Source organism: Camarhynchus parvulus, chromosome 11 (genome assembly GCF_901933205.1).
Source record: "Camarhynchus parvulus chromosome 11, STF_HiC, whole genome shotgun sequence".
Taxonomy (NCBI): domain Eukaryota; kingdom Metazoa; phylum Chordata; class Aves; order Passeriformes; family Thraupidae; genus Camarhynchus; species Camarhynchus parvulus.
Genome location: NC_044581.1, coordinates 8057332 through 8069008, shown reverse-complemented (window position 1 = coordinate 8069008; position 11677 = coordinate 8057332). Strand labels below are relative to the sequence as shown.

The following is an 11677-nucleotide window of genomic DNA, read 5'->3' as shown; positions in this document are numbered from 1 at the left end:
CAGCTCATTTGCTAAAGCACAACCCAGGTCCCCTTGTCCTGCTGCAGAAGGAACACACACGACTCATTCACCTCAAGAGTTACAGAATTTACTGATAATCACCACCAGGATTAGGCGTGTCAGTAGAAAAATAAAATGTACAGACTTTTCAATCATACAAAGATTTGTTCATGACAGCTGCAGTTGTGAGCACGAGGAAGCTGGGTGGGGGCAGAGGGGATGTCACACACAGGGAGCCTCAGCATAAGTGGGTGTTCCTCCAGGGCAGGCAGCTTCTCCAGAAGGTGTTTCCTTGACCAGCACACTGGTTGGGCTCCCCAGCAGAGGCTCACAGCACTGCTGAGCCCAGGACACCTCAGTGTTGATGTTTTTGCCAGCTCTTTGCAGTTTTTGGCAAGTTTGACTGAGCAAAGTCTGTCAATACCTGAAGAAAACGAAGGGATTCCTCCATATGCCTCACTTGGAATAAAGGAATGGAAAGGGAAGGCCAAACCCATGAGGGGAGGAAACCGCCACCAGTGCTTCAACTGCCATCTGGTGCTTCAGCTCAAGGCTACTCCTCCTTTCTGTTTAGCTCTGGTTTTACTGGAGGGGGAGATTACCAGCAGCAGCCAGCAGAGCGCAGGATGCTCTCTCCAAGGTGACACAAAGAACTTGCCTCCTGTGCTTATGTGTCAAGACAAATCAGCTGATTGTTCACCTTTTATGCAAGAATTCCCTGAAAATTTCACAGCATCCAGGCATAGAGAGACATTGCCAGCTCCAAACACGGTCAAGCTGCCAACTCTTCAAGTAAGCCAGAACCTCCTCAAACGAGACTCTCAGAGATCCCAAGGGATAGAAAATGGGAGGTTTTCAGTTCATCCAGCACTGAGTGACTTTACTGAGCAATTTTCACTTGTTCTGAGCTCTGTAACAGCCCCATTTGTGTCCTGCACCCCTCAGCCCTGTTCCTGCAAGGAAACCTCCTCTTGCTGTAGCATGGGGCACATGGATAAAGTGCTTTCTCAGTTGCAATCAGCTTAATGGCTATTGAGGGTGCCAGGCACCAGTGCAGGGTGAAGGAGAGCACAGCAGCTGCTCAGGACATTGGTGTCTGGTGTCACCTGAAAGGTAAAACCAGACCCACCCTATTCAAATTCCATGACATTTCAAATTCCATGACATACTTTTAATCCATCCAGGAAAACACAGGATAACACCTGCAAATTAAACTGTGCACTCTGTACACATGCTGAAATATGAAGTGGGAAGGGGGAAAAGAAAGAAAGAAAGCTTATTCCTTCTTTTTCATTGTTTCTGCCCTGGCAGGAAGACTGGCTCTCTACAAGCAGCACAGCACACAGGGTTCTCCACAGATCCAGGGTTTAGTATAAGTTACACCACTTGGACCTCCCCCACCTAAGGAGAAGGATTCACATTAAATTATTTCCTAAACTGTGCATCTATATTCCCTGAATTACCATAGGCTAAAATTTAGAGTAATCTCAATTAGTAGCTCCTGCAAAACACGTCCCACCATTGACAGACCACTCTTGAGGAGTCAGTGCACAGAGAAACCCTTTTCCCTGATAAACACAGTGCCCTGTTGAAGGGTCACAGAATCAATTTAGTTTAGAAAAGCTCTCTAAGATCCAGTCCAACCTTTGACTGGTCACACCTTGTCATCCAGACCATGGCACTAAGTGCCACCTCCAGTCATTCCAGCACTGAGGACATGGTAGATAAATGGCCCTAGAAAATACTGCACATACAAAAGGAACTGATTTGGAAACCACAGGAATTCAATGAAGACACAGATGGGAACTGTCCCCTAAAGACTGGACACAAACAGTGCTTCCCCTCTGCAGCCCACCCGTGTGAGCTGGGTACAAACACAGCACAGCAAACCCCTAGGGGTGGCTGCACTGCCCAGCCACATCCCTGGAATTCAACCTCAGCTTCCCCAAAGAACCAAGCCCCAGGAAGCACCCAGTGAGCTGCTCAAGTGCCCCAGCCATGCAGCACAACTCTGGGCACAATGCAGAGCTACCAGTTAGTTAAAAGTCACTTAAAAGCAAAACAAACTAAAACAATTCATGAGGAGACAGTGCTGCCTGTGGAGAAGGGTTGATTTGTGTTCACATGGACACAGGAATCACCCAGGCTCCTGCCAGGAGCCCTGCAGCTCTCCCAGCCCTGGCACACTGTGGGCTGGATGCTGAAAACGTGGCACAGTCCCTGCACTGGGGACACCCAGTCACAGCCCAGCCTGGCCAGGCAGCTCTCAGCAGCAGCAGGGATTTTATCCAAGCTGGATAAAAGTGCCACTTCCAGATCAGTGCAGACACCCAGCTCCAGCACACCAACATGAACAGCCTCAGCAAGTCAAAGGAGAACAGGGTCCTTTGGAAACACAAGTCTCCTTCAAAGCCTGAGGAGAGCTGTGCACACCCACATGCACACCTGGGATTTCTGGAGTGCCCATTCCACTCTGCTTTGCCTCTGAGCAAAACATTCACAGGGCCAGAAGGGCTTTGCTGTAATAAAATTCACAAAATCTTTTTTACACCAGTCATTTTCCCTGCACAGCATTCACAGCCAGAGCTCCCAGACACAAATCTGCACTATCATCCATCTAAAATGAGTTTTCCTTTTGCTGCTCCCAAATCCACTATGGCTATTGTTGCCTTGCATATTAGAACAGTGCACTGCAACAGTTCTATTATCCTTAAGCTGCAAGGATCCCATAGCTTCTAAGCTTCATACCTTCTTAGTGCTTCTCATGGAGCAGCTCCTCTGAGCACTGACTCCTCTGGATCCTTGCAGCAGCCATCTGACTCCTCTTCTTGCTACACCCTTTTATGGCACTTGCTCTCATTAGTTACAGGTGTTCTTAATTTCTAGTAATTGATCCCAGCTGCAACTCATGGAGGGGTAAGATTACATTCTACTGCCCCCCTACAGGCTATCACCTGGTATTAAGAAGTTTGGGCCAGGAAGAAAACAATTTTTTAATTTAAAAACTGACATTAAAAGAGCTTCAGGTTCACTGAAAACCAAGCAATAAAGTGGTGAGTGAGCTCTGGGGACACGATGTCACTCTGGTCCTGTTCCTACCCCAGCACAGCTGGTGTCCCATTTCAGTCATGTCCTGTTACTACAATTCATCACTGGTGACAGGTACCCAGGTCTCCTCCTCTGGAGCCATTTTCCTACCCTCCAGAGAAATAAAGTTTCACTTGGCACTTAATGTTACCAAAAAGTAACAAAATTCACCATTTTAAAATTTCGAGCCAGGCTGGAGGCAAGAGCGAGCCGTCCCAATTCCTTAAATCAGCAGAAGAAACACAAGGCTGGAGCTGTGCTCCCTGTGATTTGTTCTGAGGCAGCGGGTCCTGTGCTCCCCCTCTGGTTTGTGTTCTCCAGCCTCTCCAGAGGAGCTACAGAGTGGCCAGAATGCGCAGGAAGGAAACCACCACCACACAGAACGTCTGGCCCACGCCAAAAATGAGCGCCTCAAAGGGAATCATTTTTTTCCCCGCAGCTCTGTAAACTCCAGCAATGGCAGCACCTGTGGAGAGGGGGAAAAGCCAAGATGTGAATGTGAGACAGCTGCTCTGCACAGGGATGAGGGGGGAGCCTCAGGATGTGAGGCTGGGGCAGAGAACAGCAGGGTCTGAACCTCTCCCTGCTCAGCAGCAGGCAGGAATGCTGGGCTGGGCATGCCTGACAAACCTCAGGCAGGAACCAGAGCTTGCTGGTGGCAATGGGAGAAGTGGTGCTGAAACTCTGCTGAGACCTCCAGCAGGTGTGGGGGCTGGGGTGGTTTGGGACACACCTTTGTCACAAGGTGCCCCACCCACTGCCCACAGGCTGCAAACATTACCTAGTTCTGGGCACTGACCCCAAACCTCTGAGAGATTTTCCTCCCGGTGCTCAGAAATGTGAAAGCCCCTTGGCTGTGCACCTGATGGGCACGTTTGGTATGCCCGATGCAGGGCCTGACACGGGGTCCAACCATTTCAAACGTGGGGCAAGGGGGAAATAAAGCCAGAACGAAAATCTCCATCCCGGGGAACACCGCCATCCCACGCGCTCCCGAAGGCAACCTCTGATCGCCACAGCCCCCGGCCCTGCCGTACTTGTGAGGGTGCCGGCGGTGATGGGTCCCACGATGCCCATCAGCAGCACGCTCACGGACATGAACCTGCCGTACTTGTGGTGCCGGAGCGTGAAGAGGGCAAGCAGCGCGGCCGGGACGTGGAAGGCAAGGGAAGAGACGACTGCCCACAGGAAGACGCCGTACCACATCTCTGCGGAGAGAAGGGCTGTGAGGGCGGCCCGCGGCCCGCAGGCCTCCAGCGGCCCCGGCGGGCGGAGGCCGCTCCGAGCAGGGAGGTACCTGGGAAGGTGGAGAGCGGGCTGGAGTAGGTGGTGGTGCCATTGCCCACGCGGGGCACGAGGCGAAGGCTGAGGATCTGCTGCAGGAGCCCGCCGCCACCGCCGCCCGCTTCGCCGCCGTCCATCCCCGCATCCGCCCCGCCGCCATCCGTCATCGCCCCTTCCGCCCCCGCAGCCAATGGGAAGCGTTGTAAGATGATAGACATGGTATTTCTCCAATCAGCGCTGGCCTCCGGGAAGTCGGGCCCCGCCCTGACCCCGCGCTGCCATGGGAACGGCTGTGGGCCGCAAGGAACGCTGGGAGTCCCGGTGGGACGCTCTGGCCCGCTGGCGGACTCTCCTCTCTGCTCCCCGCGCGCGGCGCCGCCCCGGAGGCGCGGCTGTTCTTCCTGCCCGCCAGGGGGCGCCCGCGGGCGGCGGCGGCGGCGCTCTGGGCGGCGCGGGCGGGAGCAGCGAGGCGGCGGGGCCGGGCCGCAGCATGTCGGGCTCGGAGTCGGAGCAGGAGCAGGAGCTGTACTCCTCGGCCGACGATGACGACTATGTGCCCTCGGGTGAGTGGCGGCGGGCGGGAGGCGGCGCTGCCGGCGCCCCCGGCGCTCACGGTGTGTGCTTGCAGGTGCGGAGTACAGCGAGGATGATGAGAGCGAGCTGGTGCGGGAGGAGGAGCCGGCGGGCAGCCCGCGGCCGGCCCGCGGCAGGAGGAGCCCCCGCCGGCCCGGCAGCAGGTACGGCCCTGGGAACCGGCCCGGTGCCGGGCAGGGGAACGCGAAACGCTGCGCTGCGTTCCGGTTTAGTGGCAGGAGCAGAGAACCTCGGCCCCGACGGACAACGTGCCTGAAAACCCTCCCCAGCAGGAGCTGTTTATATTAACCTTTTTCAGTGCAAGGCACGCACAGACGGGGTTTGTCACGTTGATATAAGTATATACATACTTTAGCTGAGGTTGGTTTCTATCTAGCCCAGGTTCTCCTCCCCTCCTGGCTCCTGCATTATCCCAGAACCGCAGGACCCTGGCATGGTTTGGGTTGGAAGGGACCTTAAAGAGCACCTTGTTCCACCCTCCTACCATGGGCAGGGACACCTCCCCCTAGACCAGGTCTCTCAAAGCTCCATCCAGCCTGGCCTTAAACACTTCCAGGGATGGGGCAGCCACTGGCCAACCTGTGCCAGTGTTTCAGCCCATTCTGTACTCACAGAAATGCATGCAAAGGGGCCAGTTCACTTCAGGGGCACTGCCTGCATCAGTCTCACTGTATTTTCTGAGCAGCAGCATCTTTTAATAAAATACATACACTCCAAGGTCAAGAGAGAGCCTCCCAAAGTGGATGTGTTAGTAAAAATATGAAATATTATGTTGCTTCACCCAAGCTTACAGTTCAGCTCTGGAATAGTGTTGCAGCAGCTCCATGTACATTTTTTCTTCTTTTTCGGCATCTGCTTTCAGGAAGAGGAAGAAAGGAGGTCTCTTGCTAGAGACAGGTGAGAAAGAGGAAGAAAAGGCCCAGCAGAATGGAGAGGAGCAGAAAGAGGAGGAAGTGGATGATGTAGAGCAAATAGAAAGAAGAAGAGAAGAAGAAGAAAAAAAGAAAGAGGATGCTCTTTGGGCCAGTTTCCTCAGTGATGTAGGACAGAAGCCCAAAGCTGTGGCTGCCACACAAGGGACACAAATCAAGAAGGTAATGGGGGCCTGGGCCTGCCCCCACGGAGGGTGTGAAGGGCCTGGAGGTTTAGAGCATGCCCCCTTGGTTCTGGCTGTGTCAGGTGTTGGACAGGGCTGGGAAGAGGCTGGGGTTGCCCCTGCCCCCTCTGCTTTGTGAGACTCACATCCCCTGATGGGCCAGACTGCAAGGTGCTGGTTTCCTTCCAAATGCAGAGGTGGTGCTGCTTTTGGAGCTGTCCTGCACAGCCCTGTTGGCTTCCCTTCCTGGGCCTGGATGCCTCTTTTGACACAGGAATGAAGAGCTTTGGTCTGAGTTGTGCATGGGGGCACAGCTCTCCCTGAGGCTTGTGCCTTTCCTGATGCTTAAAAGAAAAAAAGAAAAAAAAGGAGGCTTTGTGTATGTGTGTGTGTGTGGGGGGGGAAACAAGAGGGCTCTGTGCTGGGCTCTCTGTGCTTCCATCCTCATGGAGGGGGTCTGGAAGGTGCTGCATGTTGCACATTTGTTGCAGGATTGAATCTGGCTTTCTTGTGTCCTTTGTAAGCCCCAGTAAGGTGCTCTCAGTGGGAAGAGGTTTTTCTGGAGAGAGAATTCTGTGTGTGGTAGCTGTTAGAAAGGATTTGGTTCTCAGTAAAACCAGGTGCATGTGTTTGCCTGTCAAAATCTTTCATGCTTTAGGTGGTAGAAGGGAAGAACGTACCACAAGTGAGCCTCTGTTGGTAGAATTATCAGTTTGGGGTTTTTAGATGGTCAGCCACAATAAATGTTCAGTAACAGAAGACAGGAGTCTGCCTGGTGAGTACAGTTCTGACTGTGTGAAGCTTCTTTCCATGACTCTTGGGAGGTTGTGGAGCAAGTGTAGTTTTGTAGTATTTGATGGCAACTTTTGGAAGGAGACTCCTTTCATCTTAGCCCTCCTGCTTCTTATTACTGGCTGAGCAGCTGGGGACTTGTAGAGTCAGAGGGAAGAAGAGAAGTGAACATTTTCTTCTAAGCAGTTCTACTTTTATGGGCAGGTTGCTAAAATGTGAGATGTCTTTGAAAGTTCCTCCATAGCCTGGAATAATTCATGGGGACATGCAGTTCCTCTGTTCTCTCTGTGAACTGCTTGGGCTTGCATGGCCTTCCAGAAGATCTCTGTGGTGTGTGGTTGATTTAGACCAAGAATTTGGGGTTTGTTTTTGTAACTTACAGTGGTTGAGGTTTTTTATGTATCCTTTTAGCAGCTGTAGCTGTGACTGAGTAAACTGAGGCACTGCTGACAAATTGCTTCATAAAGATTTTTCCTTCTCAAATAAAAGAGATGCTATTGACAAGTAAGGAGATCAGCATTGGTTTTTCTGCTGATGAGTTTTCTCATTCTCTATTCTTGAGTAAAAAGAAACATTCTTTAGTGGATTTCACCTTGGCAGCTTTTCTGCTTGGTGGTGCTTAGTTTGAGAGAACCAAATCTCCAGGTTTTTGCTTTCTTTCTGAACCACTGCAATGTATTCTTGCTCCTTCCTATATTTATTACAATTTCACTTCTTGTTTTAGTTTGTTTTGATCTTAGAGCTTCGATGACAGCCTGGAACCAAAATGGGGAATTTAATTCCGGTGGAATGAAATTTATTTATTTATTTTATCTTGTCTGTGGGTGACTTGCTTTGACCACCAGCCTAAATTGCAGTGCTACCCAAGGTCTGTGTTGGGCCCTCGGCCCTTTGGAATAATAATTTGGCTTGGCTTCACAAATACATTGTTTTGCTTTCTCCTTCATGTATTTTATAGACTAAAGAAGAGAACGGTGGGAATAAGCCTCAGGAGAAGCCAAAAGATTCAGGAAAAGTGACAATCACCAAAACATTCGATTTTGCTGGTGAGGAAATCAAGTAAGTTGGCAGATGTGATGTGTCCACTGTGGGCCCAGTGCAAACTGAGTGCTGGGGGCAGGCTGGAGCTGGGCTCTGAGGCACAGTGGGTCTTCTTTAAACTGTTTTTTTTTCTTTTATTGTGAGCACATAGAGATCTCAGGGAAAGTGAGGCCAAGATTTTCCTACATCAGCGCTGCAGAGTATCCTTATATGCAGACCTCAGTCTTTAGTCAACTTCATAACATTCATAAATGTAATTCAAATTCACTTAGGCTTCCCCATCTGGCCAGTGTTTGTAATGGTTGGCAGAGCTCCCTGGTGGCACTGTCACTGGGAAGGCTGAGATGAGGAAAGAAGCACATCTGGTCCCACAAGGATGGGGGTAACACATTTTATTCCTTCAGCCTAGTCCAGGTTCTGTGCTGCAGGCAGGATTATTGGCTGGCACTTTCCTGGTGATGTTCACAATGCACAAAAAAGATTTGCAGGCAGTAAGAGGTGTTTTGCTGAGCAGACTAACAGCTGAGTGCTTTTGCCTCTGGAACAGCTGCAGCCAAGGGGATGGGCTGGGTAAAATCCTGCTTTAGGCTGAGTTTGGCTTACAAGAGGCCTCTTAGACTGTGCTGCAAGAAGGGTCAGGTGTTTCATAAATGTGTAAAACCAGAACTGAGGGGCCTGGCTGAACACACCTGAAATCTGACTGCCCTGTGAACTGCTGGTTCTTATCATGGGGGATTTTATTTATATGTAGCAGTAAACCTGGTTTTCTCCAACTGACTTGGCCTGTTTGGTGTGACAGCAGAGGGCAGCAGTTCCCCGCAGTAACACTCACTCTGCCTAAATCTGCAGGAGCAGGCAGAGCTGGGGCTTCTGCTGCTCTTGCTTTTCAGATTAGTACTGCTGCCTGAGCTGTTTGAAAAATCTGAGGAGGGCTGTGAGCCATGGTAGGGACTTTGCTACTTCCCTGGGCAAGCCAGACCATAGGAATGCTCCTCATTCGTTGATGAACTTCATTCACTTTGTTCAGTGTCCTTTGAAACATTGGTTGCTTTATGTGAACAGAAGTTGTTCAGGGCCTCTAAGTCACTGATTTTATGCTTTTGACACCAGTATCTTACCCGTGGTTTCTTAAGAACTGTAACTAAGAAAAATGCATATTTTCCTGCACCAGTGTCCTTTGTACTGCTCAGTGCTTACTGTTTCCCTTAGGACACTGCAGAGGAATCAGTAGAAATTTCTACCAGTTTTTGATGAAATAGGCAATAGCTGGACCCGGGTGACAGTGAGACTGTAATTCTGCAAACACCAAGGCTAATGTATGCTTTGTTTACAGTAGTTATTAAATCAGCTGGTTACAGAAGCAGCAACAGAAGGTTTGCAGTGGGGTCTGGAGCACTGTTTTCTGCTGGTACCAGAGTTACAACAAAATCATGTTCTTGAGCTCTTTGATAACAGAAAAATCCTGCAATGTTTTTTGCCCCCTTGATTTTTGTGATATGCAAAGCTGATTCTTTTATGTTTGCTACATCTTGCTTCTTTAAATGGGTTCCACTGTTAGCTGTGGGTAGGGTACAAGGTGTGCTTGCTACTCACAGCTGCTGGTGCTTTCCCCTAATGGCAGCAGGTGAGGCCCAGAGGGTTTCTCTTTCTTCAGATTAGCAGGAGGTTGTCTTTACACCCCCCAACGTCTGCAAATACTCTGAATACCCAACACTGACTTCCTTGCCTGGGGAAGCAGCTGGCAAATCATTGCTTATAAAAGGCCACCACACGGTAGGTGTGTGTGTGTGTGTGCATTTCTGGACTAAAGGAACTGAAATGAGAGCTGTCTCTGCTGCTTGCCTTTCTAAATGGTTTGAGGCTGCTGTTGGGAGTTGCTTTTTTGAAACCTTGAGAAGAATTTAGATGAGTATTTAAGCAGTGAAAGATTCAGGGCACAAATTTTCACAGTCTGCTCACTGAAGCTCTTAACAGAAGATCATTTAGCCCTGATTTCCTGTTGCAGAACAATTTATTTTCTCCTGTAAGATGATGATATGATTTTTCTGGCCTGATTGAAGTAGCAGAAGTGGCTTGAGTGATCTCCAGCTACAGGGCTATACTGGAATAGTAAAGGGGCTTTGTGTTGTCAGCTCCCCTGTAGGTTTTTGCTGCATTTAATGTCTGTTTTGATGAGTCCGTGCTTGTATCAGTTGCTAGCGCTGAACTTCAGCTTTGGAGTGTTAAGAATTAACAATTACCAAATGAAGATTTTAATTTAGTGGATTCTAATTTGAGAAAATACATTATATAAAACTAAAGCTGTTGAATCCTGGAACTAGAAACAATCTGATTGCAGTGCTTTGCAGTTGGGACGTTTTGTCTGCTTTTCCTGTCTCCCTCATGTTAAATAGATTAGGAGCAGCAGGTGACTGTCACCCAAATGGCTATAATTGTGGGCAGCAAGAGCAATTTGCAAAGGCAATTCAGCATCTAAATGGAAGTTCAAGACATTTCTCCCTGTCAGAAGAGACTGAAACTCCTTTGAAGCCTCTGGTTTATGAACTTGCCTCACAGTGCAGGACGTGTGTTTGCATTAATAGGGAATTGCATCCCCAGTGCCAGGGAAAAACTGTTGCCATTTGTAATTGCTTGTTTTCTCTTTAGCACTCCAAAAGGATTTGGTCCTTGGCTTTTTTTAAATCTCTGTTGCGCTCAGTGCATCAGAATGGTTCTTCTGTGCTCTTTCCATGACAGTGAACTTTGTGTCCAGCAGGGACTGCAGCAGAGTGGGGCTCACATACCTGGAGCTGGTCCAGCCCCATGGTGTCAGTGTGACAGCCTGTGAGGGAAGAGAAGTGTCTGGTTACTGATTGCTGTCAAGAAGAGATTTTACTTTGAAACATCTTCTCTACCTAATTTGGCTTGTAGAAGGCAAAACTAAGTTAAAAGGAGTAATGGCTTGGGTGCTAATTCAGGAATGGGAGGTGTGTTCAGCGCCCTGCTTTATTCACATCCTGCAGATTCCAAGTTCCAGATTCCAGGCTCCAGACTAGGAGCTTTGTATTTCTTGCACATGGTTTGTTTGTGTGGTTTGTGGCCAGAGCTTTACACAGGCTGTTCTTGTGGTGGGAATGCTTTCCTGCTACTGCAGAGTAGCTGTGCTGTGTTGTGCTGGCAGAGCTGTGCCTTGTGCTGCTTCAGTGCCTTGGCTGCTTCCCCATGTGCATGAACCAAGTAGCCAAAGCAAAGCTGTGAACGGGGAGGTGTTCCTGTCACAGCTCCTTTCTCACAGGGATAGGTGGGGTCCACACTGAGCTGCTGCATTGCATGGGCCAAATCAAAGTAGGAAGAGCCAGTGCCAAACAAGCAGTGTCACACTGAGGGTGTGACTTGCTGCTGGATTTAAGGAATATTAAAGTTCATATATTTCTGTAGAAAGGTGGGCGAACTCATGGCAAAACAGTGTATTGAGCTGTTCTATGTGAGACGTGAACTCCCATCTCTGATAAGAGCTCCCTGTCACTGACTTGTGTAGGAGACCACACTTGTGACTTGGAATAGTCCCTGGGCTGCTGCAGGACTGCTTTTACTTGTGTCACCACTGTGCTCTGAGGAAACAAGCTGTGCTGCTACATGAGCTGAGCAGAGTTGAGTGGCAGCTTTATTCTGGGTTAGGGAACATGATGGTTCACAGTGCAGTTATTACATCTTAAAAGTGTTAAAGTACCTAAGATATCAGACTTATAACCAGATAGTTACAAGCTTAAATTATTGTAGTAATTACTGAGGTTTATACTGGCT

At 49.5% G+C, this 11677-nt stretch overlaps 2 protein-coding genes across 2 annotated transcripts in view; one reads left to right on the top strand and one right to left on the bottom strand.

Moving 5' to 3' along the window:
• Positions 1–78: 78 nt before the first annotated feature.
• Positions 79–4508, bottom strand: TMEM170A (transmembrane protein 170A). The gene is made up of 3 exons (XM_030955926.1): positions 4385–4508; positions 4125–4295; positions 79–3553 (listed from the first exon to the last, which is right to left on the bottom strand). The coding sequence occupies exons 1-3, from the start codon at positions 4506–4508 to the stop codon at positions 3423–3425; spliced, it is 426 nt and encodes a 141-aa protein (XP_030811786.1). The 3' UTR covers positions 79–3422.
• A 300-nt stretch (positions 4509–4808) lies between these two features.
• The window catches only part of CFDP1 (craniofacial development protein 1), a 60085-nt gene continuing 53216 nt past the window's right edge, over positions 4809–11677 (top strand). The window contains exons 1-4 of the mRNA XM_030956289.1: positions 4809–4934; positions 5000–5108; positions 5828–6059; positions 7812–7912. Of these exons, the coding sequence (XP_030812149.1) occupies positions 4862–4934; positions 5000–5108; positions 5828–6059; positions 7812–7912 (515 nt within the window). The 5' untranslated portion in view covers positions 4809–4861. The remainder of the gene's footprint in view (positions 4935–4999; positions 5109–5827; positions 6060–7811; positions 7913–11677) is intronic.